Source organism: Molossus molossus, unplaced genomic scaffold (assembly GCF_014108415.1).
Source record: "Molossus molossus isolate mMolMol1 unplaced genomic scaffold, mMolMol1.p scaffold_m16_p_16, whole genome shotgun sequence".
In the NCBI taxonomy this organism is placed as follows: domain Eukaryota; kingdom Metazoa; phylum Chordata; class Mammalia; order Chiroptera; family Molossidae; genus Molossus; species Molossus molossus.
The window spans coordinates 4,451,831-4,476,982 of NW_023425351.1; the positions used below are offsets into that span (position 1 = coordinate 4,451,831).

A 25,152-nucleotide genomic window follows, 5' to 3' on the forward strand; every position below is an offset into this window, starting at 1 on the left:
GAGTTCCTGCAGGTGCAGAGCTGCGGGTGGTGAGCGGGGCAGGTGATCCGCTCAAACCTGGAGCTGGGAGCTGAGGAATCAGCAGTACCTGGGTCCTCCCCGTTGTCCAGGCTGTGCCGTTGTGCACGTGTTAGAATTCCCACCAGCCCCTCTGGTACCTCAGGTGACTTTCAGGAGACAGCTGGCTGCCCCGCTGCCTGTGAGCTTTAAAAAAAATATGCGTGACAAGCTCTGCAAAGCCAGCTATTGAGAAATGACCTTGACAAGCATGTTCCATGCGTTAATTGTGGAAGTTTTCTCTCATGATCTGTCCTTCCCTCCATATAGCATCACATATACTGAAGAAAAGATAATCAAGCTGTTTGAATTCCAGGCAGTTTTTTTTTTTTTTTTTTTAATCCTCACCTAAATGGAGGACATTTTTCCATATTTTATTCAGATAGAGTAGGAGGGAGAGAGAGAGAGAAGCATCGATGTGAAAGAGACACATCGAGTAGTTGTCATCCACACAACCCAACCAGGGCCGGGGACATCCAGGCAGTTTTTTTGAATTAAGAGTTGTCCCTGTAACACACACAGATACAGACTATTTGTGGAGAAGTTTCCTTTAATGGGACTTGTGTGAAGACGATAGTGTTGCCCCATAGTCTACAAGAGCTGGGTGAGCGGGAAGTGACCTTCTCGTCCACTGATGGCCCCTTGGGTGGCTGTGCGCACGAGCCCTGTGATGGGCAGAGAATGTCCCTAGGAGATGGTGTCAAAGGTATACACTTGAGGTCTGGCCCCGGCGTGTCCCAACCACGAGCCTGGGTGAGTAGAGTTGACCTGTGTGCTCCCTCGTTTGCAGATCATGTCTTCACTATCCATTCTCTCATCATCTTTTGTGCATTTAGTTCGCACCTGCAATGTGCCATGCTGAGTGTGGTGGCAAGGTGGGGAGGTGTGGGTGAGCGCCCTGTGTGTTCTCTTCCAGGCGAGATCACAAGAGTAAACATTATTCATGAATGGGGTGCCACAGAAATGTAAGTGAGAATTTTGTCCCTCACGCCCTGGCTCTGTCTCTTGTGGAAGTCAGTGTCGGAGGGACCTGTTTGAAGGGACTTGTAAATACAGATCTCTCTCCAACACTGGATGCGATATTTAAAGATTAGAAATAGCCATACATCTATCAAGGGCGAACCGATTAAATAAATACGGTGCGTCTACATACAGAAATTCAGAATAATAAATGATGACAACACATAACCTCTTGCACATGTACTGGGTGCCAGCAATGAGCGTGAGTGGTTGTATATACATTAAATTGCTTAATCATGACAACACCCCATGGGGGGACTGAAGAACAGAAAGGTTGAGTAACTTGCCCAAAGTTTCAGGGCTGCTGAGTGATGGAATTGGGATTGGAACCCAGTCCTTCCAGCAGAATGACTAAGAGCCTCTGTGTGTGGCGGGAAGGAGACCCTCCAGGAAATTATGAAATGCAGACTGTACCATTTCTGAAAAGAAGGAAGGGAGGGAGGGAGGGAGAGAATCTTAATAGAAAACACGGGTGTGTGTTCAGAGTCTCTCTGGAAGGACACAGGACAAGTGATACTTGTTTTTTTCTGGGAGGGGCTCCGGGTAGCTTGAGAAAAGACAGAAGACTTCACAATCAACCTCCCTATGTCCTTTGATTTTTGTGCCATGAGCATACATTACCAATTTAAAAGTAGATAGACTTTAAAGCCTTATGCATGTTCTATAACGAATCCTTCTAAAGCACACAACGACCTTGCAGTGCACATCATATCTCCCAGCCGATCGAGTCTGCAGTACCAGGTGTGCACCAGGCTGGAGGACTTCGCTGCAGAGTGTGCACCCTGCCTCAGCACGCACCTGGGGAGCAAGCCTGCCCCACACACCTGCCCCAGCAGCCACTCCCGGGCCCTCCAGAAGGGCCTGCCCGGGCCCCCAGCCAGCACTGGAGAGCTTAGGAGCAAAGAGGAAGGGGTCACCTAGTGACAGGCACAGAGAAGCTGTCTATTAAATGTTTTTTGAATGAATAAGAGCAAAAAGGGAAGAAAGGAAAAAAGTAGTTGTATAAATGTATGTGCCCCCTATCTGCGCTGCGGTGACACTGATTTTTCACCCACATCTCATAAACAGGCTCTATGTTCCCTGTGAAACAAAGTCCCCAGAATGATTTGAGCAAAAGCCATTAACTTAAAAGTCACCGATCATCCAGAAAGTTCCATCCACTCATCTCCCCTGTGGGTGGGTGCCTGTGGGTATGGAACAAGATTTTGACTTTATCATCATGACTTGTACCGTTTATCTGATCCATAACAATCTTTGAAAATGATAAAGGTGAAACACCAAGTTCTACTTAGAACTGTACTTGTAAATAGGGACATGTAGGACCTGACGTTGAGACAGAGAGTTTGTGGTTTCAGGATCAGCCTGGTGCAGCGCCTGAGGACAGACAATGCAGCACATGTCCTGATGGGACCTAAAATTCAGAGTGACGCTGACAGGTGCCATTGCAAACAAGTCGACATTTATGTCTCCATCGTCCTCCCTTTGAGGACAGCCAAGCCCCCAGTCCACACGGTCACGATGGGCTGGTTTACTTCTGCGACCAGGGGAGGATCGAAAGAGACAGAGGTGCACATGTGGACACAGGGGAGACCTATAAATACTTAGAGTTGGAGGAAGAAATGCAAATCAGAAAGAAATGAGGTAAAACTAAAAAAGACAAAGGCACTTGGATGCCACCTTATTGCTGGCGAGGAGCGTCAATGACTTAGAGCAAGGAGTCGGGTTGTGACTGGAAAGAACAATGTGTGAAGCAGTGATGAGTTACAGTGACAACCCTGAAGGTAGGAAGAACAGCAGAGAGGACATTGCAAGAGTCCAGGGAAGAAATTACGTGTCTGCATTAACACAGTTGCAGTGAGTATAAAGAAAAATGCTAGATTTAAAAATATTAGGAATCTAATCAATAAGACTTGACCACTGATGGGATATTGGCAGTGTCTCCTGGACGGGTCACCTTGGCGCCTGCTTCTACAGGTTTTGAATGTCTCATCTGTGACATGCGTGGTACGTTCAGGTGGGGCCACCTGGGGGCAGTAAGACAAATGCCTGAAGTGCCCAGGAGAGCTGGCCCGTGGAAGAGGAGTCCCCCTGCAGAGATCAGGGGGACCGGGAGAGCCCGAGCCGCATGGAGCACACGAGGACAGGCAGTGGGTGAGGACGGGCACGGAGTTCTGCAGCTTCGAAGAGCTGGCAGGTGGTAGAAGGAAGTCGGAGAGAAAGGCCAAGAGTGAGTGGGCAGAACACAGACTTTCTGGGGGGCTCGGTTCCATTATGACTGTGCACTCTGTTTCGGACTGAGAAACAGTCCACAGATTAAAGTGTTCTCTGTGTTCCCGATGACCTCCCTGATGCTTTCCAGAGCACGGCGAGCCCATGTAGTGGCAGGTCGTACTGCGTCGTTTGCCAGGAATTATACAATGCCCGTGAACCACACTCCCCAAGGTAAGTGCATCACCCTTGCCCTTGCTGTGGTGTGGTCTAATATGGCGTGGCGTGGCGTGGCGTGGCGTGGCGTGGCCTGTTTGGGAAAATGTGTGATGAGCAAAACACTTGAACACAAAGCAGTGAGGGTCTCGGTGTAAACCATGCTGTGCTGGGTGAATGCCAAAGAAAGACGCCTCCTTCCCCGCCCGGTTCTCAGACGTTGTCTGTAGGATAAACTAATTATGACTATGAATAGGAAAGATGGTAAAGAGCCATCTAATCCACAGAGACTTTCGCCAGAGGGGAGTTCGTACGTCATGGAGAGAACCTGTCCGTGGCCCGCAGACAGCCCTGTCCTGGGAGGCAGCTCGACTTGGCGGAGTATTTTGTAGGAAGGAACTAGCCTGGGTGAGCCGCATGCGTGTGGGTTTCGAGGGGCGATGATTTTCCAAATGACGTTCTCAGAAGCTAGTCTTTCTTCTCCAAAGTCAGAGCAGATGCATTATCCCTTCCTTCTGATACACAGAGGGGAGTCATTTCTTATTTAGGCAAAAGTGATGTTATCGCCCTGGCTGGTTTGGCTCAGCGGTTGAAGCGTCGGCCTACGGACCAGAGAGTCCCAGGTTCGGTTCCTGCCAGGGGCACGTACCAAAAAAAAAAGTGATGTTATCTGCTAACATCTGCTAAAAAACACCTGCTGACCACATGCTGCAATTCAGAATCTGCCAAGGCAATGAGAAGGAGAAACACAAAGCAGCAAGTTATGAGTAATTCGCAGGTAGTGTGGAAAGACGTGGTCCTGAAAGAATGAGTCCTTCAGCCCAGCTGGCATGGCTCAGTGGTTGAGCGTCGACCCTGCACCAAGAGGTTGCTGTTTCGATTCCTGGTCAGGGCACATGCCCAGGTTGTGGGCCCGATCCCCCGTGGGGGGTATGCAGGAGGCGGCCAATCGATGTTCTCTCTCATTGATGTTTCTCTCTCTCTCTTCCTCCCACTTCCTCTCTCTCTAAAATCAAGAAAGAAAGAAAAGAATCAGCCCTGCGATCGTGAGCCCACAGTGTGGTCCCTCTAGCCAAAGAGAACCACGTGGAGCTCAGAGCTCTGGGCAGAACGTGGCCAGGCAAAAGGCCACGGGGAGGAGGACCAGAAGGTGAAGGCGGTTATGGGAGACGCCATTTGGACATCTTTTAGCTAAAACACCGTGAATTGTGAACTAAATTCGTATGGCTACCCCTCCTGGCACTTGGTTCTTGACATTCTTCCCCTGACATCTTAGTGAAAAACTTTTCTGAGGCCCTGTGGAAATGAGGTCACCTGAGTCCGGGTGGAACAGAGTCTCACTACTCGGCCTGTGGACCACAGACCTACAGTGTTTTCGTCTCCTGAGAATCGTCCGGTCTCCTTCCATAGTGACTGAATCATTGCAACAGGGTCTCAAAGTAATTTATAAATACTCTTAAAATCTGAAAAGTCCTACCAGGAGATTTTTATTCTGGTGCCTTATCAAGGACTTCCTATTATTTTAATTTTTCTAAACTATTTCAGCCTATATAATATTAGTCATTGAATATATTACTACCAATTCAGCTATATAGGATAAAAGAAATTCAATTGAATTGTCATTTATTTCCTTGTTCGGAAATAATTAATGAGCATCTGTACCATGCTGAGAATACAGCTAGTAAGGAAGTCTGTGCTCTCAGTTTCCACGTATCATCAGGACAGACAGCTCGTAGCTGGAGTCACATTTGCCAACAGCTGGACTGTGTGAGCATCTGCGTTGCAGAGCCTTGCTGGTCCTACTCGGTGATCATCAGACATGTTGAGATATTACTGGCATTCCTACAACGATGACTTATTTTTTAAATTTTATTATAATAATATTGTGGTTTTCATCAAGAAAAATATGCTACAAACCTGAAAGTTTCGGACAACTAGTAGAGCTCTCATCACTATTTCCATCATTTTAAAAATCATCTCCCCATTCAGATAGATACTGCCCAGCCTCTCACTTCTTCGCTGTCTTTTATTTTTTATTTACTCATTTATATTTTATCCTCACTCGAGGACATTTTTGCATTCATCTTCAGACAGAGCAGGGGAAAAAGAGAGAAACATTGATGTGAGAGAGACACATCGACTGGCTGCCACCCACATGACCCCAACCAGGGCCGATGAACCGCAACCGAGGTACATGCCCTTAGCGGGAACTGAACCCGGGACTGGTCTGCGGGCCAATGCTCTAACCGCTGAGACAAACCAGACAGGACTTCATTGTCTTTTTAATAGAACATAAACTGTGACATAAAATGAATAAAAATTAAGAATAGAGACCTCGCCCTTGCTCTAGAGAGATCAAAGAATTCAGTGAAGATAAAACTCTTTGGCCTCATTTGTTCTTTTTTTTTTTTCTTTATTGATTTTAAAGAGAGAAGAAGGGAGAGGAGAGAGATAGAAACATTGATAAGAGAGCACATCGATGGGCCGCCTCCTGCATGCCCCCCACTGGGGATCGGGCCCACAGCCTGGGCATGTGCCCTGACCGGGAATCGAACCGGCGACCTCTTGGTGCAGGGTTGACGCTCAGCCACTGAGCCACACTGGCCAGGCGGCCTCATTTCTTCTTTATCACTTCTCTCTGTGGAGCCCTTCAGTCTTCTGTCTAAGCAGGTTTTCTGCCCCCTGTCTGGTACTTACCGTCCTCGACCCTCGTGCTGGTGCGTGGCACGGGGTCCATGGGCAGGGGTCCGGCTCGTTCCCCTGACCGGCACTGGTGCCAGTGGGCGTGAACGACCACAGAAGCTCAGAACTGAGGGAGCAGCTTGGAGGCAGTCGCGAGGCAGACGAAACAAGGTGGATGCGGAGCTGCCTGCGCTGATGGACCCTGCGTCGTGCATTCGTGGCAGAGGTGTTCAGACCAGTCCTCTCCTACTCCACAGGCTCTGCTTTCCCATGGTGTGTCCAAATCTACAGTGAAAACAGAATTGATGCTGCATTTTAGGGTGATGTACGTTTATTTAAAAATAGAGTGTTATAATCTATCTCCGAAGTTAATTTTTGAGAAGCGTTTCCGATGTTCTCTTCCTGCTACATTAAACTTGCTTTATCTGATCATAAATTTCGCGGTTGCCGACTTACCACTGTGTAGATATTTGAATCATAAACAGGATGAAATAAGTTTCCGCACAGCATTAAGGTACTAACCGCTGATGCTGTTGCCCAGCAGCTGGATTATGCTTAGACCAGAAGGTGGCACAAGTGTCCCGGCGATGAGCAGTGAGGCCCCACAGACCAGGCCCCTCCCTCAGGCCTGCCTGAAGCCAGCGCCTGTTACATAATTCTCGTTTTCCTGATAAAATAAAGCATTCCTTTCCCTGTGAAAAGTCCTTCTTTCAGATTACATAACAACTGCAGAGAAACATAGCATAAGTACAAGAAAACAAAAAGTGAACACCCCTGAAATCTAACAATCTAAAGCACGCATCCCCAACGTGTTGAACACCTGGAGGCCAGGTGCGTGCTCAGGGCCAGGTCTGCCGGCCAGCAGATCTCATGCCTGGAAAGGCAGGATTCACATCTGCAAGACTCAAATGGACCCTGAAAGTCCAGATCTCACACACAGTACGGCTACCTGCACAATGGCCAAGGTCCACGCTTGGAGGCTGACACTCCATGTGTGCGGTCCCGTGGAAGTGACAGGTTGCACGGTTGCCGGGCCAGGTTCCTGCCTGCAGACAGAGATTCCATACCTGGGTGCAGGTGCCAGGTGCCAGGCCCCGGAGACCAGCCTAATGTTAGGGTGACAGCACGTTGGGGGTTAGTTTAAGGGTTTGACACTGAGCAAAGAAAAGGATAAGACCGTGAGAGGCGGTGACACACCACAGGTCTGTGGTGCAGTTCTGGGACGGGTTGATGAGGGGCTGGCACCCAGGGGCGAGGGAGCTGAGGTGGAGGCCTGTGTGCCAGGCGATGTCCCTCGGTGGTGTGGGGTGAGCCTCAGCATTCGGAGCTATGACCACAGGCTCCGTCTGCCCAGTGGCCAGTGGACACCGAGTGCAGCCCCAGGTCTGCAAAGCTAGTTGGTTCTAAAGGGCTGGAGTTCTGCTTCGGGGAGGGAGCTAGTTTCAAATGGCTGGATATCTCAACATTTCGTTGAGAGGCTACTAGGCATTTGAACCAACATTCTCAGCCTGCAGTGAGGAAATAAACAACTCAGGGGTCGATACACAGAGGGTGCTGTCAGTTTATCCCAAAACAGCATCTGTCACGGAAACGCAGGTTCTGTGTCTGGGTGGCCAGTTGCTGTCCTTGCACAAGGCACGTTCCGTGACTGTGCACAGCTTTCCACGCTGTGAGGGCTCGTGTCCACACTGAGGGCCACATTCAGTGCATGAGGCCGGCTTCATACCTGAGGGGAAGGGCAGGGAGGGCCTCATTCCATGCCTGCAGGGCCAGATTGCAGGCCCCCAAAGCAAGCTTCCCTTGCAGGCCCAAGGACCAGGGCCGAAGCCCAGACAGCCTGGCTCTTGGCGGGAAGCCCAGCCACACCGTGCTCTGGTGGGAAACGGGCTTGCTGTCAGCGAGCATTCCAGAAACAACTGTGCCGAAAAGAGACCGTGTGACACAAGTGACCTGAGAATAAGCAGAAAATGCCAAGCTTGCCAGGGTCCCATGCAGTTGGCCGGAAAACAGTGCTTCCGCTGGACACGCATGTTTAAAGGGATAACGGGAGACACGGATCGAGTGTGTTAGTTACACACTTAGTAGTCTAGTTACACACTTAGTAGTCATGCCTGTTCACCTCACTAGTCACACCAACAGCGACTGGGCAGTAACTGCGTGTGTACCCACATGGTCAGGTGTACACCTGAACTGGACTTCCATGGGACATGTCCCATGACCTGACAGGTAAGGAAACTGGAGCAGACAGCGTTAGGGTTTTGTTTGGGCCGGTGATGCGGGCTCGTGACAGAACTCACCACTGAGAGGAGAGAAAAGGGAGGGATTGATTAACTTTCCCCATAGCCAGGGAAGGGCCCATGACACACTGGCAGAGCAGAGACAGTGAGTTGCTCTTTTACTGGGGGTTCTGGGAGAAAAGGGCAGTTGTGCCAGGGGTTTCTCATCATCTCTTCAGCAGGCAGGGAGGGAGGAATATGGACCGGGGGCTGCAGGGGCTGGTCACCAGTGAGTCACAGTCACAGGTCCAGGGTCCAGTGTTCCGATAATCAGGTTGTTAATCCTTCCATGACGTCAGGTGGTCCCCCTTGTCCTCGGATCAGGAGAACGGACAGCATTCCCGAGGTATACTCCCAGGTGCACACCTCCCAGCAGTCAGAGTGGGCTTTTCCTCCATCCAAACAAAGCGGCCACGACTGACATGGTAAAGGATGATTAACATTTCTCAGACTACAGAGAATGCCCCGCTATGATTAGTTTCTTACTCGTCTAATATTTTCTGTGAATTCTAATATTCTCCCCTGCCCCGTTCAGCAGGGTGGAAAGGCAGTCTGAAATTGCAGACACCAGCCATCTCCGTGTTTGATTACCAGGTGCTTCATATAAAAAGAAAATCCTGTTTTCTGTCCTCATGGAGAGTTTCACTGATTTCCCATCTCCCAGCTAGCGGGGGACGAGAGTCAGAATATGAACTGTGCTATGTGGAACGTACTTTAATGATGTCGGGACATGACTGCGGTCTGGAATGAGCCCAGACAGGTAGCAGCCGGCTGAGTCCGTGGTGCTGTCCGGCCTCTGCTGTGTCTGGGAAGACGCACAGCCTGTGTCTGCCGCTGCAAAGGAACCTCACACAGTGCAGGAGAGGAACGGGAAGCCACTCCCTAACTGTTCCTCATGGCAATTAAAGTCCCCTTCAGGCCCGGCCAGTGTGGCTCAGTGGTTGAGTGTTGACCCTGCACCAAGAAGAGGTCGCCAGTTCGATTTCCAGTCAGGGCACTGCCCAGGTGGTGGGCCTGATCCCCAGTGGAGGCCATGCAGGAGGTGGGCAATCAATGTTCTCTCTCATCAATGCTTCTATCTCTCCCACTCCCTTCCTCTCTCTCTAAAATAAATGGAGGAAAAAATATATTTTTTAAGTCCATTTGGCTTCAGAGTATGAATTAATGAACTGCACATAGTACGATATTCTTAATTAGTCCTTATAGAGCAATTTTTATCCCCGAAGCATTCTGGGAAATTAACTTATAATCTCACATGCCCTTTAGAAAGAGATAACTGTCCTCTGAGTGGGCCCAGAACGCTTGGCGCGGGCGGCGCAGTGTGTGCAGGCCCGGGCCCTCATCTGCACACAGGCTGGGCCGCGGGGCCGCGGGCGCCTCGGTTCACTGTGCGCATGCTCACTCCGTGTCTACAGGAAATCTGTCCCGGGGGCTGATGTCCTCCCGGTAACCATGGCTGGCTGAACGCAGTGAGATTGTGGGGGTGGGATATTTTCTTTAGAAAAGACAAGTTCCTGTTGGCCCAAATACAGAGTTGCTCTCATGAGGGCAGTCCGCCCACGCACAGAGGCTTTTTCTGTCTGTGTACATTTCCAACCTGCGCGTTAATGTGTGGCCTGGCTGCAGAACGTGGAGCGCCTTGAACCCGGGGTGCACCCCGAGTTAGCATTCCTCTGATCATCGGAGCTGGCACACTGCCCACGCCGCCTCTGTCCTCTTCCAGCGTTCCAGTCCCAGTGCCTGTCTCAACCACAGTGGGTGGAGCTGCTGGCCCAGAATCTGAGGTTCAGCTTGCCATCATCTGTTAGTCTTGCCCTGACTGTTAGTCTCGTAACACTTCTGGAAAGCGAGGCCCGTGTTGTCTGCCGCGAGCTTCCCTGGGAACAGCATCTGAAAAGAGCACTTGTGCAGATGATTGATAGAGAGAAGCTCTTGGGAGAAACCAGTCACAGGAGAACAGGGGTTGGAACCATGGTTTATGGAGAAGTCTTGTCTCGGCCTGATCTCCTGACCACAGAGGTGACATTCTTACTCCAGAGGTCAGGGGGCTCGGCGAGTGTGTGCCTACGTCAGTCTGTCACACAAGCTACCCTCACAGAGGGACCAGGTCCATAGCAGACATCTCTAGGTGAGCTGGTCCTCCTCAGCCTTGCAGGGACAGTTTGTCAGCAGCCAGTACCTACAGTAGCTGGGGGGACAGTACACGGGTCTGGTACAGGGAGTCTGTGCAGAGGGCCACCCACCTGCACCATCAGCTCTGCCTGCTCCTTGCACTGAGCGTCCTGGAGTAGCCACTTCTGGCTTCTGCTTGCCCACACTCTCTGGGTAAACCTACAAGAGGCTTGGTGAGAAACCACATCCCTGGTACTGCTGTTGGTCCAGAAGGAGCAACTGGAGCTCATGAGCACCCTCCTCTGGCACTATTTTTCTTTTCTTTCTTTTTTTTCTTTAGAGAAAGGGGGAGGGAGAGAGAGATGGAAACATCGATGAGAGAGAACACTGATGGGTCACATCCTGCATGCCCCCCACTGGGGATTTGGCCCACAACCTGGGCATGTGTCCTGACTGGGAATCGAACTGGTGACCTCTGGGTGCAGGGTCGACGCTCAACCACTGAGCACACTGGCTGGGCTCTGGCACTATCTTCCATTTCTCTCACCCTCAGCTCATACTTCTGATGGTCTGGGTGGCTTGCCTGGTGGTTGACCTCGACCTTAATTCCTGAGGCCTCCGAGCTCTGATTATATCCCCTTTGAGGTCATAGCTGTTGTATTTGCCCGTTTCAATGAAAATTGGGCGTGGGCGTATTGTAGGGATGCTCATGGACAATGTGCCACCTCCCTTGCCACACCAGCCCCACCTCCTCATGACGATGTCTGCTGGCCCATTGGGACAGTGACCCCACTTGAAGAGGTGGCAGCTGGAGCTCCCTGTTTGGGGACTGGGAATGCTCCCTTTCTGGGGCCCAGGGTCCTTGTTCCCACAGAGCTGGTCACAGCAGCGGGACAGTGGGCCTGGGCCATGTCTCCTGCACCGTAGTTCCCAGCCCCGCGTGCGCTGAGGACACAGTGTGTGTAATGGGTGTGGACTTGGGCCTCTCTAGCCTCCTGGAGAAGTGGGTCCCAGGCACAGGTCGCTGTATGTGTCAGCTGTGCCCACGGCCTCGGCTCCTCGGCTGTAAAGTGAGCCTCTTGTCCCAAGGCAGGGTCACCCAGGGTCCCATCGGGAGAGATCTGGCTCTCTGGTTAGGGTGCTAGTTGGGGAATGAAAAGCGAACCCGATGCCCCTTCAGTATGAATTGCTGCCCTTCTGAGGGTGGAGGGGTCCATGCCGTCAGCTTGCTACCAACTGCCTGACTGTCCCTTCAGAGATGACACCGTCTCCGTGCTCCGGCTGTCAGATACTCGGCAGTGGTGTTCAGCAGGGCCAGCCAGGTGACAGGGTGGCTGGCTTTCTGGCCAGTGCATAGCCGCCCTGTTTGCGAGGACTGCTGATGAGCCATTGCCCGTGCTCAGCAGCGACAGGCCCGAGCCCGTGGCAGGTGGTTGGTCCACCTGGGTGTGGTGTAGCTTCCGCTCTGGGCGTTGTGCGGAAATCAAAGATATTCACAGCGTCCACGAGCTCCAGCTGTGTACAGTGAAGCCTCCAGCAAGCTGGGACCTTGGGGTGGTCTAACTTCCGAGACTCACTTTCCTTGGGAACAAACTGGGGATAATAGTAATACTTACCCATAGTGTGTGACTGTTCGATGAGCTAGGAGATATACGTTGGCTTTGAATAGGGCCTGGGCAGTGACCTCTTGGACAATATAAACTACTGTTCTCATCAGTCCCAGGAGTTTGGATGTGTGCTGGGTGTGCCCGCCTCTGAGTGGCACCTCCTCCTGGATGCCCCACCTGCTTTACTCCCCTCACGTTGGAAAGTGTTCTTGCACCCAGCTCTCCTGCACGCTGGTCCCCTCTGGTACTGTGGCGCCACCATACTGGCCGCCACTCCCAGCAGGCAGGTCCCCTTCCAACCCCAGGAAGTGGACCTGCCCCGGGGGAGGCTGTGGCCTGTGCTCCGCTCTCTGCGCCCTGGAAATAATAGCATCTTCGAAACCACTCTGTCATTACATTTACTGAACTTCAGTGAGTTAGGACGCACTCTTTACATCACTGTCTCATTTGGCAACAGAGTATCGTTTTCCAGTAGGGTTTGTTCCTGCCACACCAAATGATGAATTTGTACTTGGGTCTACAAATCCAGTTATTCATGCTTTGTGGAAGCAAATTAAATTTTTTTCTTAGGATTATTGGCATATTTAATATAACATTTTTGAGATGTTGATGATGAATTTTAAGTAATAAATTGCAAAATGAGTTTATTGATCTGAGCAGGTTAACAGGAAGAGGCAGCACTTGACTGGCTAGAAGGATGAGCTCAGGTCTCGCAGGGGGAGGGTGGGGCGGGCACTGGATGTGCTGGAGGAGGGCAGGCAGGGTTAGTGTGACCACCTACTGCCCTCTGTGAAATGGCCCTGGAGATAGTATGGAGACATCTATACAAGTCCGTGAATGGTGGGCTTCAGAGTCAAATCATCATTAACTGAATTCATCCATGTTAATATTGCCATGGGCAATGTTATGGGTTATTGATATACATGCCACCCCTTTGCAGGGTGGAGTCACAGGGACTTTCCAGAGCATGCAAACCCAGAAAAGAAGTTCTGTTCTTATTTATAATGAGTGCCATGTCATCATTATCGAAACATCTCTCTTAATGTGAACAGTTTACAAACTATAAATAACTTTACAACATTTCTCATTATAAAATAATACACAATCATCATGCTTTTTAGAAATACAAGAACATATTAAGAAAACAATCTAAAAAGTCATTTGAAATATTACCATGCAGATAAAATAGCCAGTAATATTTTGTATTTTGGTAATCTTTCTTCCCAATATCTCTGGGTTTATACACACACACACACAGTCACAGTCTCCTTATGTAATTACCTAAATTATATTATAAATTAACCACTGTTTGTAACCTGATTTAATACAGTTTTTTTTTTTTTTTATCCTCACCCGAGGACATTTTCCCATTTTTTTGTTCAGGTAGAGTAGGAGGGAGAGAGAGGAACAGAGAGAGAGAAACATCGATGTGAAAGGAACACATCGAGTGGCTGCCACCCGCAAGACCGACCAGGGCTGGGGACAAACTGCAACCGAGGTACGCACTCTTAGCGGGAACCGAACCCGGGTCTCTCAGGACGGCAGGTCGACGCTCTAACCACTGAGCAAAACTGGCCAGGGCATACAGTTTTAAATATATTAAAATGTGTTGAACCAATCCTCTACTCATAAACTTTGGGGTTCTATAAAAATTGGGGATTCACACACCATATCTCAACAAATATACAGCTTGTATCTATCTTGATCCAATTTATATTCTTCTCCAAATTTTCCTGGTCCACCCTCCTGCCTGGCCCTCAGCTGCTGTCTCAGTGGAGATCAATGGAGAACAGGGACCGCCTCTGCACTGGCCCCTCGTGAGTCCTGGGGCTCCTAGGCCCTCCAAGGGGACAGTCCAGTGGGGGAGGCTCTGCAGCTGAGCTTGATTCACAGGGACTGAGCTTCTCAGTTCCCTGGTGCGACGGGGCCAGGTGCTGCATGGGGAGGGCTGCATCTGGCCTCCCTGGCTGCCTGATGAACCCGGTAGCACACCTGGAAATGTAGGTGCAGGGGGACAGACTGCCAGGGAGCACCAGGAGGGGACAGATGAATCCCCGCTGTGCCCAGGGGTGTTCCCAGGTGCAGTGCATCTGCACAGCCAGGCCAGAGGAGTCATTCTTGTGAAACTGGGTACCTCACTTGCCATTTTTCTCCTTCCTTTCCTGCCTGGCCTCCCTGTCCCATCACCTCGCTGCCCTCGGTGGTGCCCCGGTGAGGTTTGGCCATGTAAGCTTAGCTGAGATTCTGTTTACAGGCAATCTGGGCAGACGTCTTCTCTGTGATGTCGTCTGCTCATCCCCTTCGAGAGACGTGCCAGAGTAAACACGGGGCCCAGGGCACGAGCATTTCGACCTTAATACACGTTGCCTAGCGACCTTCCACAGAGGTTTACTAGCTTAACCTCCTCCCATCAACCAAATGCTAATTTCTTTTTGAGGCAGAAAATGATAGACTGTGATATGAGTTATTTTTGCTCACCTTTAATCTTTTTTGTATTTTGCTAAAAATAACAAAATTCACACTTTCTCAGTGGAAGTTTCAGTAACCTCATGCAGTTTTGCTTGGGGAACACGGGAACCTTTCGTTGGTTTACCAGTTGTCCTCATGCATTGCTCCTATGTCAGAAATTAACCTATACCTAATCTAAATATTCCTTTTTTATATGAGGTGTGGATTTGCTGAATTTTGAATGTTAAGAATGCAGAGTGAACATGGCCATTTATTATGGAACAAATTTTTATTCAACATTTGCTAAGCCACTGCAATGCTGTAGGTGCTTAATGTACACGGGCCTCTGCCTGCCTGAGTTTGCAGTCTCTGACCTGACAGCAGGCACTTTGCACAGTTTGAGTGTTTTGATAGGAAAAGTATGGAGTCAGCAAGGTGAACTCTAAAGAAACCTAGGAATGAATAGGAGTTGGGGAGACAAAGCAAGGAGGCACACATGTGCATGTGTGTACACATGTACACCGTGTACATGTGAGCATGTATGTACACCTTTATGAGTGTGTATACACGTGAGCATGTGTGTGCATGCATAAAAAGTGTGTACACATGTGTGTGTACATCTGTAGGAGTGTGTGCGTGCATGTATGAGAGATCAAACTAGACCGCAGAGTCTTAAGAGGCACACAAGGACACAGGTTTATTTTGGCTGAACCCCATGTCGTAGTGGCCACTGACCATTTTGAGCAGGGGAAAGAGTGGGACCCTGTGCGTTTGGGCCCCCTACTGTGGACTGCAGTGTGGACAGAGGAAGGGTATGTGACAAGCAGGAGTTCCAGGAAGAGGCTCAGTGTTCTGGGGGTGACATGATCCAGGGGTGATGTGCTCCAGGGCAAGTGGGGACAGAAATGTAGACATAGGGAGAGCTCTGGATGGCAGATGATCTGTGTCAGAGCTCACTAGACCCGTGAATGACTGGGCTTGTGACGCGTGAAGGGGGTCAAGGACGACTGCCATTCGTCTTTAAAAAGATTTCAGTTTCCGTTAAAGCACGTCCTGTTCTTTTGCTCAGATTCACAAAGAGCTTGTTATATAAAATAACGATGATTGCTGTTACGGAACCAGGCATGGAATATTTCACTCAACCCTCACGACCCTCCAGGAGGGACGTGCTGTTATCATTCCCGCCGTGAGATGAGGAAACCGAGGCACGGACAGGTTAAATGATCGGCCTGACCTCACAGGTCAGAGGGGAAGAGCCTGTGTACGCCCACCCCGTTCTGTCGCCCACATTGTCATGATGATTTCTGTTAGCAAAAATGAAAGAGAAACCAGTGAAGTTAAAAAATATATTTTTTTAATCTAAAGCAGTTTTGCTCAAAGGAAGGAGGGCAGTTCATGCAAAAGAATTTTAAAGACCAATTTCTTGGAAATTAGGTGTTAATTAAGTCTTTAAGGCAGAACTACTTATCAGTTTGGGATATTTTCCCTTTTGAAATATGATTATTTGATAGTGCCAATTTTTGAAGTGTTATCCCTTTAACCCAAACCTCCACTTCCAGTTTTTTCTAACAGACAATTTTGAGGCTGGGAAGGAAATTGGAAAGAGGAAGTCTTTGTGGTGGTTGTTAAGCTCTGAGAATCTTTTCAACTGTAATTCAGTCTGTAAATTGCTTTAGTAAATTAGACTCTTTTGAAAACTTTCCCAAAGATGTAATAAAATGGTGTATTTTATCTGGTATTTAACAGGACTAAATATGTTTACCTCAAGGATGTTCTAGGGTCCAAGAGGACTAGTTTTTTTGTTTTTAATTTTAACAGTAATGTAGAGATTTATGTTAGAGATTTTGAACCATGAACTAGAACAGCTGTGTGACTAGAATATGGTCCCCAACTCTTCCTCAGTGAGAAGTAGCTTAAGAAATCTAATAAAAAATCACTTTGACAAGGTATTTCCAATACCCCTGGCTCACCCACAAACTAGGTAGCAACTGCAGATTTGGAACTCAGTGTGGAGAAATTGCTGAGTGATTGTTCTTACCCACCTCCCTGAGTGAGGCAACCTTGCCCGTGTGGAGGGACGGTCAGCTGTGAAGGAGCAGCCCCGGAAGTCACCAGGGCACCTCAGAGCCTGGCTCCGTCTGTGAGACTGTGACACCTTGGACGGTCCCTCGGTCCGGCCTGCTGGGTGCAGCATTCAGCCCCTGCTTACACTCGGGACTCCCCACCCAGCTCGCTGCTGCCCGTGATGACAACCCCTGCACACTGGTCACTGACCTATTCAAGCAGTGTCGCCGACGCCGGCTGAACAAAACACTCAGGATCTGCCCACAGGTTTGTGCCTGTTCCCATGAACCACACAACAGTCTTACAGAAGCGACTTGCTCCCCAGCCCCACCCTGGTGCCCCAGGGCTGCGTGATCCAGCCCCAGGGATTCACCGTGAGATCCCTCAATGCCCATGTTTGAAGGAGAGTCCAGTCAGAAAGGAATGAAGCTGGGTTCTCGGAGGACTGTGACCCCTGAGCACCCACTCAGAGTGGTCAGGTCCCCTCTCCCACCTCCACAGGAGCCTGATGTTTTAATAAATGGAGATGCTTATTAGAATTACAATAGCTGTTTCCTATATTTTGTGCTTGTGAACCGGTGTCTAAGTCAATCAGAGCGTAACCTGTCTCTCTGAGGGCAGGCGGTGCTGAGTGGTTCCCGGGCACAGCCTTGTTCCAGCCAGCCCTCCAGGCCCCTCTGCATTGTCCTGTCTTCCATCATCAGTTCATGTCACTGCAGATTATGACCTGAAGGGCTGACAGCCTTCATCTCGTACTCTGAGCCTGTGCTCAGTGTAAGGTGTAGTTAGTATTTCCTCGTGTGCTCATTCCTTCGCACGTATTGAGCACCCACCAGGTGGCTAGCAATTCATCCGACATGAGCTGCAGATGAAAAACACGGTTCTCCCTCTCCAGCATCTCAGAGTTATGCAGGCAGCCAGAGAGGATACTAAAAAATTATTTCAAAAAAATGTGAAAAAGGACATGGAGTGTAGTGAGTGCCATGGAAACGCAGAGGCGAGTGGTGGGGAGGAGAGAGGAGGGGAGCTCTGGGCGGGTTGTTAGAACCCAGCGAGTGCGGCAGGAAGGCGCAGGAAGGCTGTGTTCTGGGCTGACACATGCCAAGGGCAGAGGCCCAGGAGCCCAGGCGAGCAATGTGGAGGACCGTAAACAGCCACGTCTCTGTGCCGTTGTTTTGTGCAAAATGCGAAGTGTATACACGCATTATTTAACTAAATCCTCTTCTAAGGTGAGAAAAACAGAGGCTGAGGAGCATGCCTCAGTGTTATTCAAAGACCAGGAGCAGCGAGGCGGGGGTTTGAGCCCAGGTCTTCGGGGGTGAGCTCTGGTCTCCGGGGCACGCCGCCCATGCCAGCAGTGTGGCCAGAATGCTGAGGCCTGGAGCCGAGGCCGGGAGCGGGGAGAGAGGCAGGAGAGGACACAGCAAAGGTGACTGTATCTCAGCAGCCCCGGCCGTCCTCTGAAGGACAGTCAGCAGGCATGGGCACTTGGAGGGCTCACTCTGAGCGAAGTGGGAAGCGTGGATTACAGGGAGGCCAGATGGGAGGCAGGGGAGCCGGCAGCTGGCTGGGGCCCGGCTGGAGTGACAGGTGAGGTTTCGGCCTGGGGTGGGAACAGTGGGCTGAGGGGGAGAGAGGACTCCAGGGTAACCTTTGCAGCAGATCGGGTGGGGAGAGGATGACAGAGCTTAGTGAGGGACAGTGTCTCAGGTTTCCCCGCTTTCTCTTTTAGATGATCTGATGAAGTGCAATATTTCTTAACAAAATGTGGAATATAAAGAAATTAGGACAAAATGATAAATTAAGTTACAGACCTGCTCAATTCAAAATACCTAAGCAGTATCCATAAGGAGGTGCCCAGCCAGACGGGAACCGGAATCTCCAGTGAGGGAAGAGCCGGGGTTTATACACAGCCACCAGCCTGCAGACCAGCGAAAGCCACGGGGTAGGACGTATCCGCTGGAGAAGAGAAAGAGGAACAGTAAGCCAGGGACACCTTAGGGAAACACTCACAGTTGGATGACCCCTGAAGAGGACCTAACAGGGAGGAGAGCCAGGGTGAGCGTTTCGAGAAGGAGAGTGATCCAGGGTGTCCAGGGCTCCAGGTAGCAGTGACCAGCCCTGCTCATGGACCCCACGTGCCAGCCTCCGGTCCTGTCCACGTGCTTGCAAACCAGCAGAGCTGGAGGGGTGGCGGGACCTGTGGCACGCTCTCTCTGAGCCCAAGTTTGCTGAACCTTTGCACACAATCCCTTCCTTGTTCTCACAGGTGAGAGAGCTGGTCCGGGAGAGGTGAGCACAGACCACCGAGTCGCAACGCCTACCCGTGCTCACCTTTTCAAAGGGAAAGAGCTCTCGGTGCGTAAACCAGCAGGTTGGAGTTGTATTTCACTCACACAGTGGCATCATGGAAAATTCTATCCTCAGGGTGAAATAGTTCCTAGGAAAATAGTCGTTGTTGGTTCATCATTTTGTGCCATGGCACCTAGTACTCATGAGTCCTAATTTTGCCACCAACAATTACCCGAAGGGTTGTAAATGGTCCATTAGAATGGGCACTAATGAGAGCTAGGTCCCTCCACAGTCCCCACAAACCTCTGGGGGACCTGTCTCCCTGCATCAAAATCATGGGTTAAAATAGTGTCTCTTGTGCCACACACGTTCTGCGAGGGCCAGCCAGCTGTGCCCGCCAGTTGTTCGGCATGAAGCAGACGCTCAGCAGGCATTTGATACAATTATTTCTTTAACCAGTGTTTTCCACAGTGACTTAACCAATGACTCTCTAATAGATTTAGATAGAATTTATCAGTCAGAGCTCAAGCATCAAAAACTAAGCCTTACTAACTTTTCAGGGTTTTCTAACTAACTCTTCCATAGTCCAGCCACTAGGAAAAACAGAACAGAGGTTCCGCAAACATTGAAAATAGAACTGTTTAGCCCTGGCCAAGGTGGCTTTGTTGGCTGGGAGGTCTCCCATGCATCAAACGGTTGCCAGTTTGATTCCCACTCAGGGCACATGCCCAGGTTTCAGGCTCGATCCCGGATGGGGGCATGCAGGAGGCCGCCGATCGCTGTTGCTCTCTCACTTCGATGTCTCTCTCCCTAAAAATTAATGAACTATTCTTTAAAACAAAATAGAACTGTTTACAATCCAGCTATCCCATTTTTGGGTATTTATCTGAAGGAATTGAAACCAGGACGATGAAGATGTGCCTGCACCCCACATTTTTGCAGCGTGATCCACGGCAGCCAACACATGACAACAACCCGAGCGTTCACCTGGATGGATGGATGAGGAAGACGTGGAGTATATACATCACAGAATAATACTCACCTTAGGGCACCGCACTGAGCGAAACAGACCAGACGGAGAGGCACATTCTGCATGGTGTCATTTATACATAGAATCTTCTTTAAAAATGTTGAGCTCATGGAAACAGAAAGCAGAAAAGTGGTTGCCTGGGTGGGGGTGGGGCGCGGAGAGGCTGGGAAAGGGACAGACCTCCAACTAGAGATGAATGAGGTCTGAGGGCTGATGTGAAACATGGTGACTGTCGTTGACAACATTGTGTACATAATCGCAGTTTGCTGAGAGGGGAGAACTTAAAATGTTAACACACACACCAAGTAAGGTAAAATAGGAGAAAATTTTGCAAAGATAGCAGCTCAGGAAGTGGATAGGAAGCTGGAGACTGAGTTAGGAACAAGGCTGCCAAAATCATGGCCAAAGTGCCCTATCAAATTGTTTTGTTGTCTTTGGGGCTGACTGTCATCATGGCCACTCGGCAGCATGCTGCTTCTGCCCTCTGCCATTAATAAAGGTCCCTCCTCGCCTGGCCCGTGTGGCTCCGTGGTTGAGCGTCGTCCTGTGGACTGAGAGGTTCCGGTTTGATTCCTGGTCAGGGCACATGCCCAGATTGTGGGCTTGATCCCCAGTACGGGGCATGCAGGAGGTGGCTGATCGATGTTTCTCTCTTACATCAATGTTTCTCTCTCTCCCTTCCTCTCTCTTTAAAAAATCAATAAAAACATATTAAATCAATAAACGTCCCTCCAAGTATCTTGATCCAGATGTCAACTTGCCAGCAAAGCATCCTATCAGCCAAGTCTAGATGGGTCTCTGCTCCAGCCAGAGGGGATGGGGGCAGGACGTCTTCCCTCCTCAGAAGAGGCACACCCTGCCCTGTACTCCCACCATGGGACAGGTCCCTGAAGAGGAAGAAGGTTTGGATCTTGGGTTGCCGAAGCAACGAAAAAGTCCACTAAAGGATTGTGAGTCATGGCTCCAAAGGATAATCTTCTGCAGAATTTTAAAAATATAAATAAGACAGACTCCTGGCTGTCTGAAATGGTTTCCACAACAGTTCCTCCATGAAGCAGAGATGGATTGAAATACAATATATTCCCACACAGCTATCATTTCCTGAAATGCTAGAAATACCTTCATATCGAAATCTTATCATAAGAAACCTGAGAGCTGGAATCTATCATTGTATTTATTTCTTTTGTTTTCTCCAGGATCCTAGGGGGAACATATACTTGCTCCCTGGCCAGCTGTCTCCTGTGTGTGACGGATGCTACCTAGAGCAGCGAGGAGTCTGTGCTCAGGAAGATGATGTGTAAAACAGTCTCCACAGTGCACACTGTCTGCATAGAGAGAAAACCCAGAATGTGTTTGCCTACCGCCTTGTAGAGCCGATTGAATCTGGCTGTGCATGAGAATCGGACTGCCATTTATTTCTCAACACACATTACATTGGAGAAGTCACCTACAGCATCGTGGTGTCCATGCTGAAATCGTGTGTGTGTGTGTGTGTAGGGGGCGGGGTGGATAATGACCAGGTGGATGTTGAATAACTGATATTTCTTCTTGACAGACTATCAGAGCCACAGGTACAGAACATATCGTGTCAGCAAAGGTAGAAGGAACATTTTGACCAAAGTGTTAAAGTAGCTCCCTGGTTTTGAATGGTGGCTGCTGGTTGTCTTCCTGTTCTTCATTCATAATTACCACCTGCTCTTGTGGCTGGGAGACTGGCATGAAAGTGTTACCACGTGCAGGGCACAGTTTAAGAGCTGAGAGACCCACCGCTGGGGTTCCGGGGGCTTGACTCACCCTGCACTTGTAGAAAAGTCTATTCTGTTCGCCATCCAATGGCAAGAAGGAGTAATATTGTATTTCCTAAACTGGGTACCTTGGTGTTCGGGGTCAGAGCTCCCTCCTCCTCTTTCTGGTTTTTCTTCTTCAGTGACTGAATGATCAGCATCCATTAGATGAGTTGGCCAGTCTGCTTTTTAGTGCTTTTGTACTTTGATGAGCAGTTGTCCAAGGGAAGGGCCTATCCTGGCTGTTCAGATAATGAGATTTGCAGTTAATCACGTAAGAGCACAGAAAGCTGGCAGACTGATATTTCTGCAGTGCAGCCCAATCCGTACCTGCCCTGAGAGTCCTGCGTCCCTGCCTCCCCACGCCCTCACGGGGCCTCTGCCTGTCTTCGAACAGTGCATTCTACTGTTTCCCCGGGTACACAGGACAGAGAAGTCTGCAGGTTCTCCTTCCTGGCTGCACAGCAAAATGACCTGAGAAGCTCTCTGATAAACGCCATGTCCAGGGCCCAGTGCATGCTAACTGGACACCAGCTGCCTGTTTTGGTGGTTATCGATTGTTATAAAACAAACCACAAGGTCTGTGCTTCTGGGATCCACAAGGGGGCAGTTCTGATGCTGTCTCTGAAGTTTGGGCTCTTGGCTAAAGCAACACAAATGACTAGGTGTGTCTCAGATGGCCAGGTGCTGGGATGACACAGAGAATTTGAATAATTATTCACATTTCTGCCACTTGGATGACTCCAGCTGGGCTCACCTCTACCGTCAGCCAGATACCTACACATGCTCCTCCATGCGGCCGGGGCTTCCTCCCAGCCTGGCGCCTTGAGCGCGTCAGATTTCCCACAGGAAGCCCAAAGCTCCAGGAGCAAACACTCCAGGGGGCGAGGTGGGACTGTGAGGCTTTTGCACAGCGAGGCTCAGAAGACACACGGCATTGCCACATACCTCTGGTAATTCCAGCATCGGAACAGAGCTGAGAGCCTCTGGACCCATTTTTTGCAAACACTCATCAGCAGCACAGGGCTGGGACTTGGTGAGGGGGTGAGACAGCTTGGGTGCAAAATGTCAGAGGCTGTCACTGTCCGGATGTTCAGGCGCAGGGTCGCATCTGCCACCTTTTGTATCAAGCCTTTTGTGGTCATCAGATCACAAACTGTGCCTCCGAAGAAAAGCACAGCCTGGTGTCTGTGCCTTCAGGTACTCGCATTTGTCCAGTGCTGTGGTTATTTGTGGACCTGTCGCATAGAAAGAACACGCTCTCCTGTGAGATCCAGACCCCCCGCGGCCGTCCTCACAGGCACGACTCCCGGCTCCTCTGGCTCCCAGGCAGCGCGCCTGTGAAGCTGTGGACATGGGTGTGCACGTCTCAGATGAGTAAACGGTGGTTATTTCCCTCGATGAAAGGAGAGATGGTTTTTGCAGCCCCACAGAAGCCCTTGAATATGGAATAATTACCCTAGTTAAATCTGTAAGCACAGGTGGGTGCTGCATCTTCCATTGTGACCTCAACTTTGCAGAACCTCTGCCAGAACATCACCTGACCATCTTCCCAGCCCCAGAGAGAGTGACCTTCCTCTGCAGACTCCACGGCGGGACCTGGTGGAGGGCATCACATAAGCCCAAGACCCTTTGAGATAAGCACCAGCCTTGTCACCATTTTGCTGATGAGGAAAACTGAGGCTTACCAATTTCCTGACTTGCAAAACAACAAAGTACGGGTAGCCTTCCGATCCCCGCCTGCAGGAGTCCTAGCCAACCCAGCCCCCACTAGCTGGCACTGGCCATAACCACCTCGCGTTTGGGGAGAATGGGCAGTCAGGTCCCCTGGACCAAAAGCCAAGCTGGCAAAACGTCTCGGAATCCCTCTGCACTCACTGGGTTTCCACCGCGGGGTAAACTGGGGGCATCCTTACTGGGCGCTTCGGTTGCTCAGGACAAAACCCTTCTATCTGTCCCCCTCTGTCTGGGCTGCTGCCTCCCTCCTGGTACGTGGGGCCTTCGTGGGTGGTCAGCCCCGAGGTCATCTGGGGCTGGGGCCTTGGCCACGTGGGTCGGATGCGCTCCCAGGAGGGCGCGGCGCTGGGATGAGACCATCCTGGGTCAGAGCGCCCAGGGGCCGCAGACTGGGAGGGAGACCCGGAGCCAGAGAGAGACCTGGAGGGGAACAGGAGTCAGAAAGACAGGGAGGGGGCCTCCGCCGGAGAGAAACAGGAGGGGGCCGCGCTGGGAGGAGAGGGAGGCGGCCCCGCCAGAGCGCGTGGGAGCAGGGCCGAGGGCGGGGACACGAGCGAGCGGAGAGACGCCAGCCAGGCAGGAGCCCAGGCGCCCGCCCGGGAAGCGCTCGGCAGTCGGGGCTCCGAGGATGGAGGACGCCCAGGGGACCGCGGAGGAAGCCAGGGGGACCCCGCCGTCCTCCAGCGACTCCTCAGAGGAGCTGAGTTCCAACCTGAAGCTGTCCAAGGGCATGTCCATCTTCCTGGACGTAAGTGCGGAGGGAGGACGGAGGGTGGGGATCCCCGCACGGGGCTGATCGCCGGGTCTGCCGCGGGAGCTGAGTGTCCCAGCAGCCTGGGCTCGGCGGGGACAGGACTCCAGGTGCCCGGCCCTAAGGTGGCCCGGGCGGGTGCGGTGCCTCTCCGCAGCCTCGGGAAACAACTGCTTTAGAAACACATTTTTCTTTTTACAGTGCCAGCTAATCTCCCTCGTGATGAGTCTTTCGATGCCACCTCCTCTTTTCCCTTTTTTTCCTGTTTCCCTCCTCCCAGGCCTCTCCCAGGGCGACTGCCACGGGCTCTGCATCCGACAGTCCCCTCTGGTCCTGCCCTGCGCCCCTCGTTCTCTGAGGATCACTCCCTCTCTCCTTCTTTCCCTTCCTCTGCTCCTTTTCTGTCCTCACACTGTGGTTTCTGCCTCTAGAGGACTTTTTTCTCATTTATTCTCAGTTTTGCTTCACTCTCCCTGCTGTTCTTGCTCTTTATTTTCTCCACCCAGTTGCCAGCTCTTTTCTCTGCCTTGAGGGCCCTGGATTTCCAAACCCCTGGGCTGTCACAGCCCTGCGGTCCCCCAGGTCCTCTCTGGCTCTGTGGGGGAGATTCTGGCTGCTTAGGCAGATGGAAAACGAGCAAACAACCCTGAGCAGAGCTTGGAGCTGTCCTCCCCCCTCTGCCCAGTTGTTCTCATTAGCATCAGACCAGGGGCCTGAGGCCAAGCACACTTACTTGTAGAGATGAAAGTAGAAGGACATGGAGTAGTTAGTAGCAAAGAATGAGGCAGAGATAACGGAGATAAAGGAGGGGGAGGAGCCCTCCAAGTGCATTGTGATGGATCAGCTGAAATTTTCTTTTTTAATCCTC

The 25,152-nt window shown here is 50.7% G+C and overlaps 1 protein-coding gene across 1 annotated transcript in view; it reads left to right on the plus strand.

Moving 5' to 3' along the window:
- The first annotated feature begins 24,161 nt into the window (after positions 1-24,161).
- Positions 24,162-25,152, plus strand: part of NECAB1 (N-terminal EF-hand calcium binding protein 1) — a 72,517-nt gene continuing 71,526 nt past the window's right edge. The window contains exon 1 of the mRNA XM_036264456.1: positions 24,162-24,281. Coding sequence (XP_036120349.1) covers positions 24,162-24,281 — 120 coding nt within the window. The remainder of the gene's footprint in view (positions 24,282-25,152) is intronic.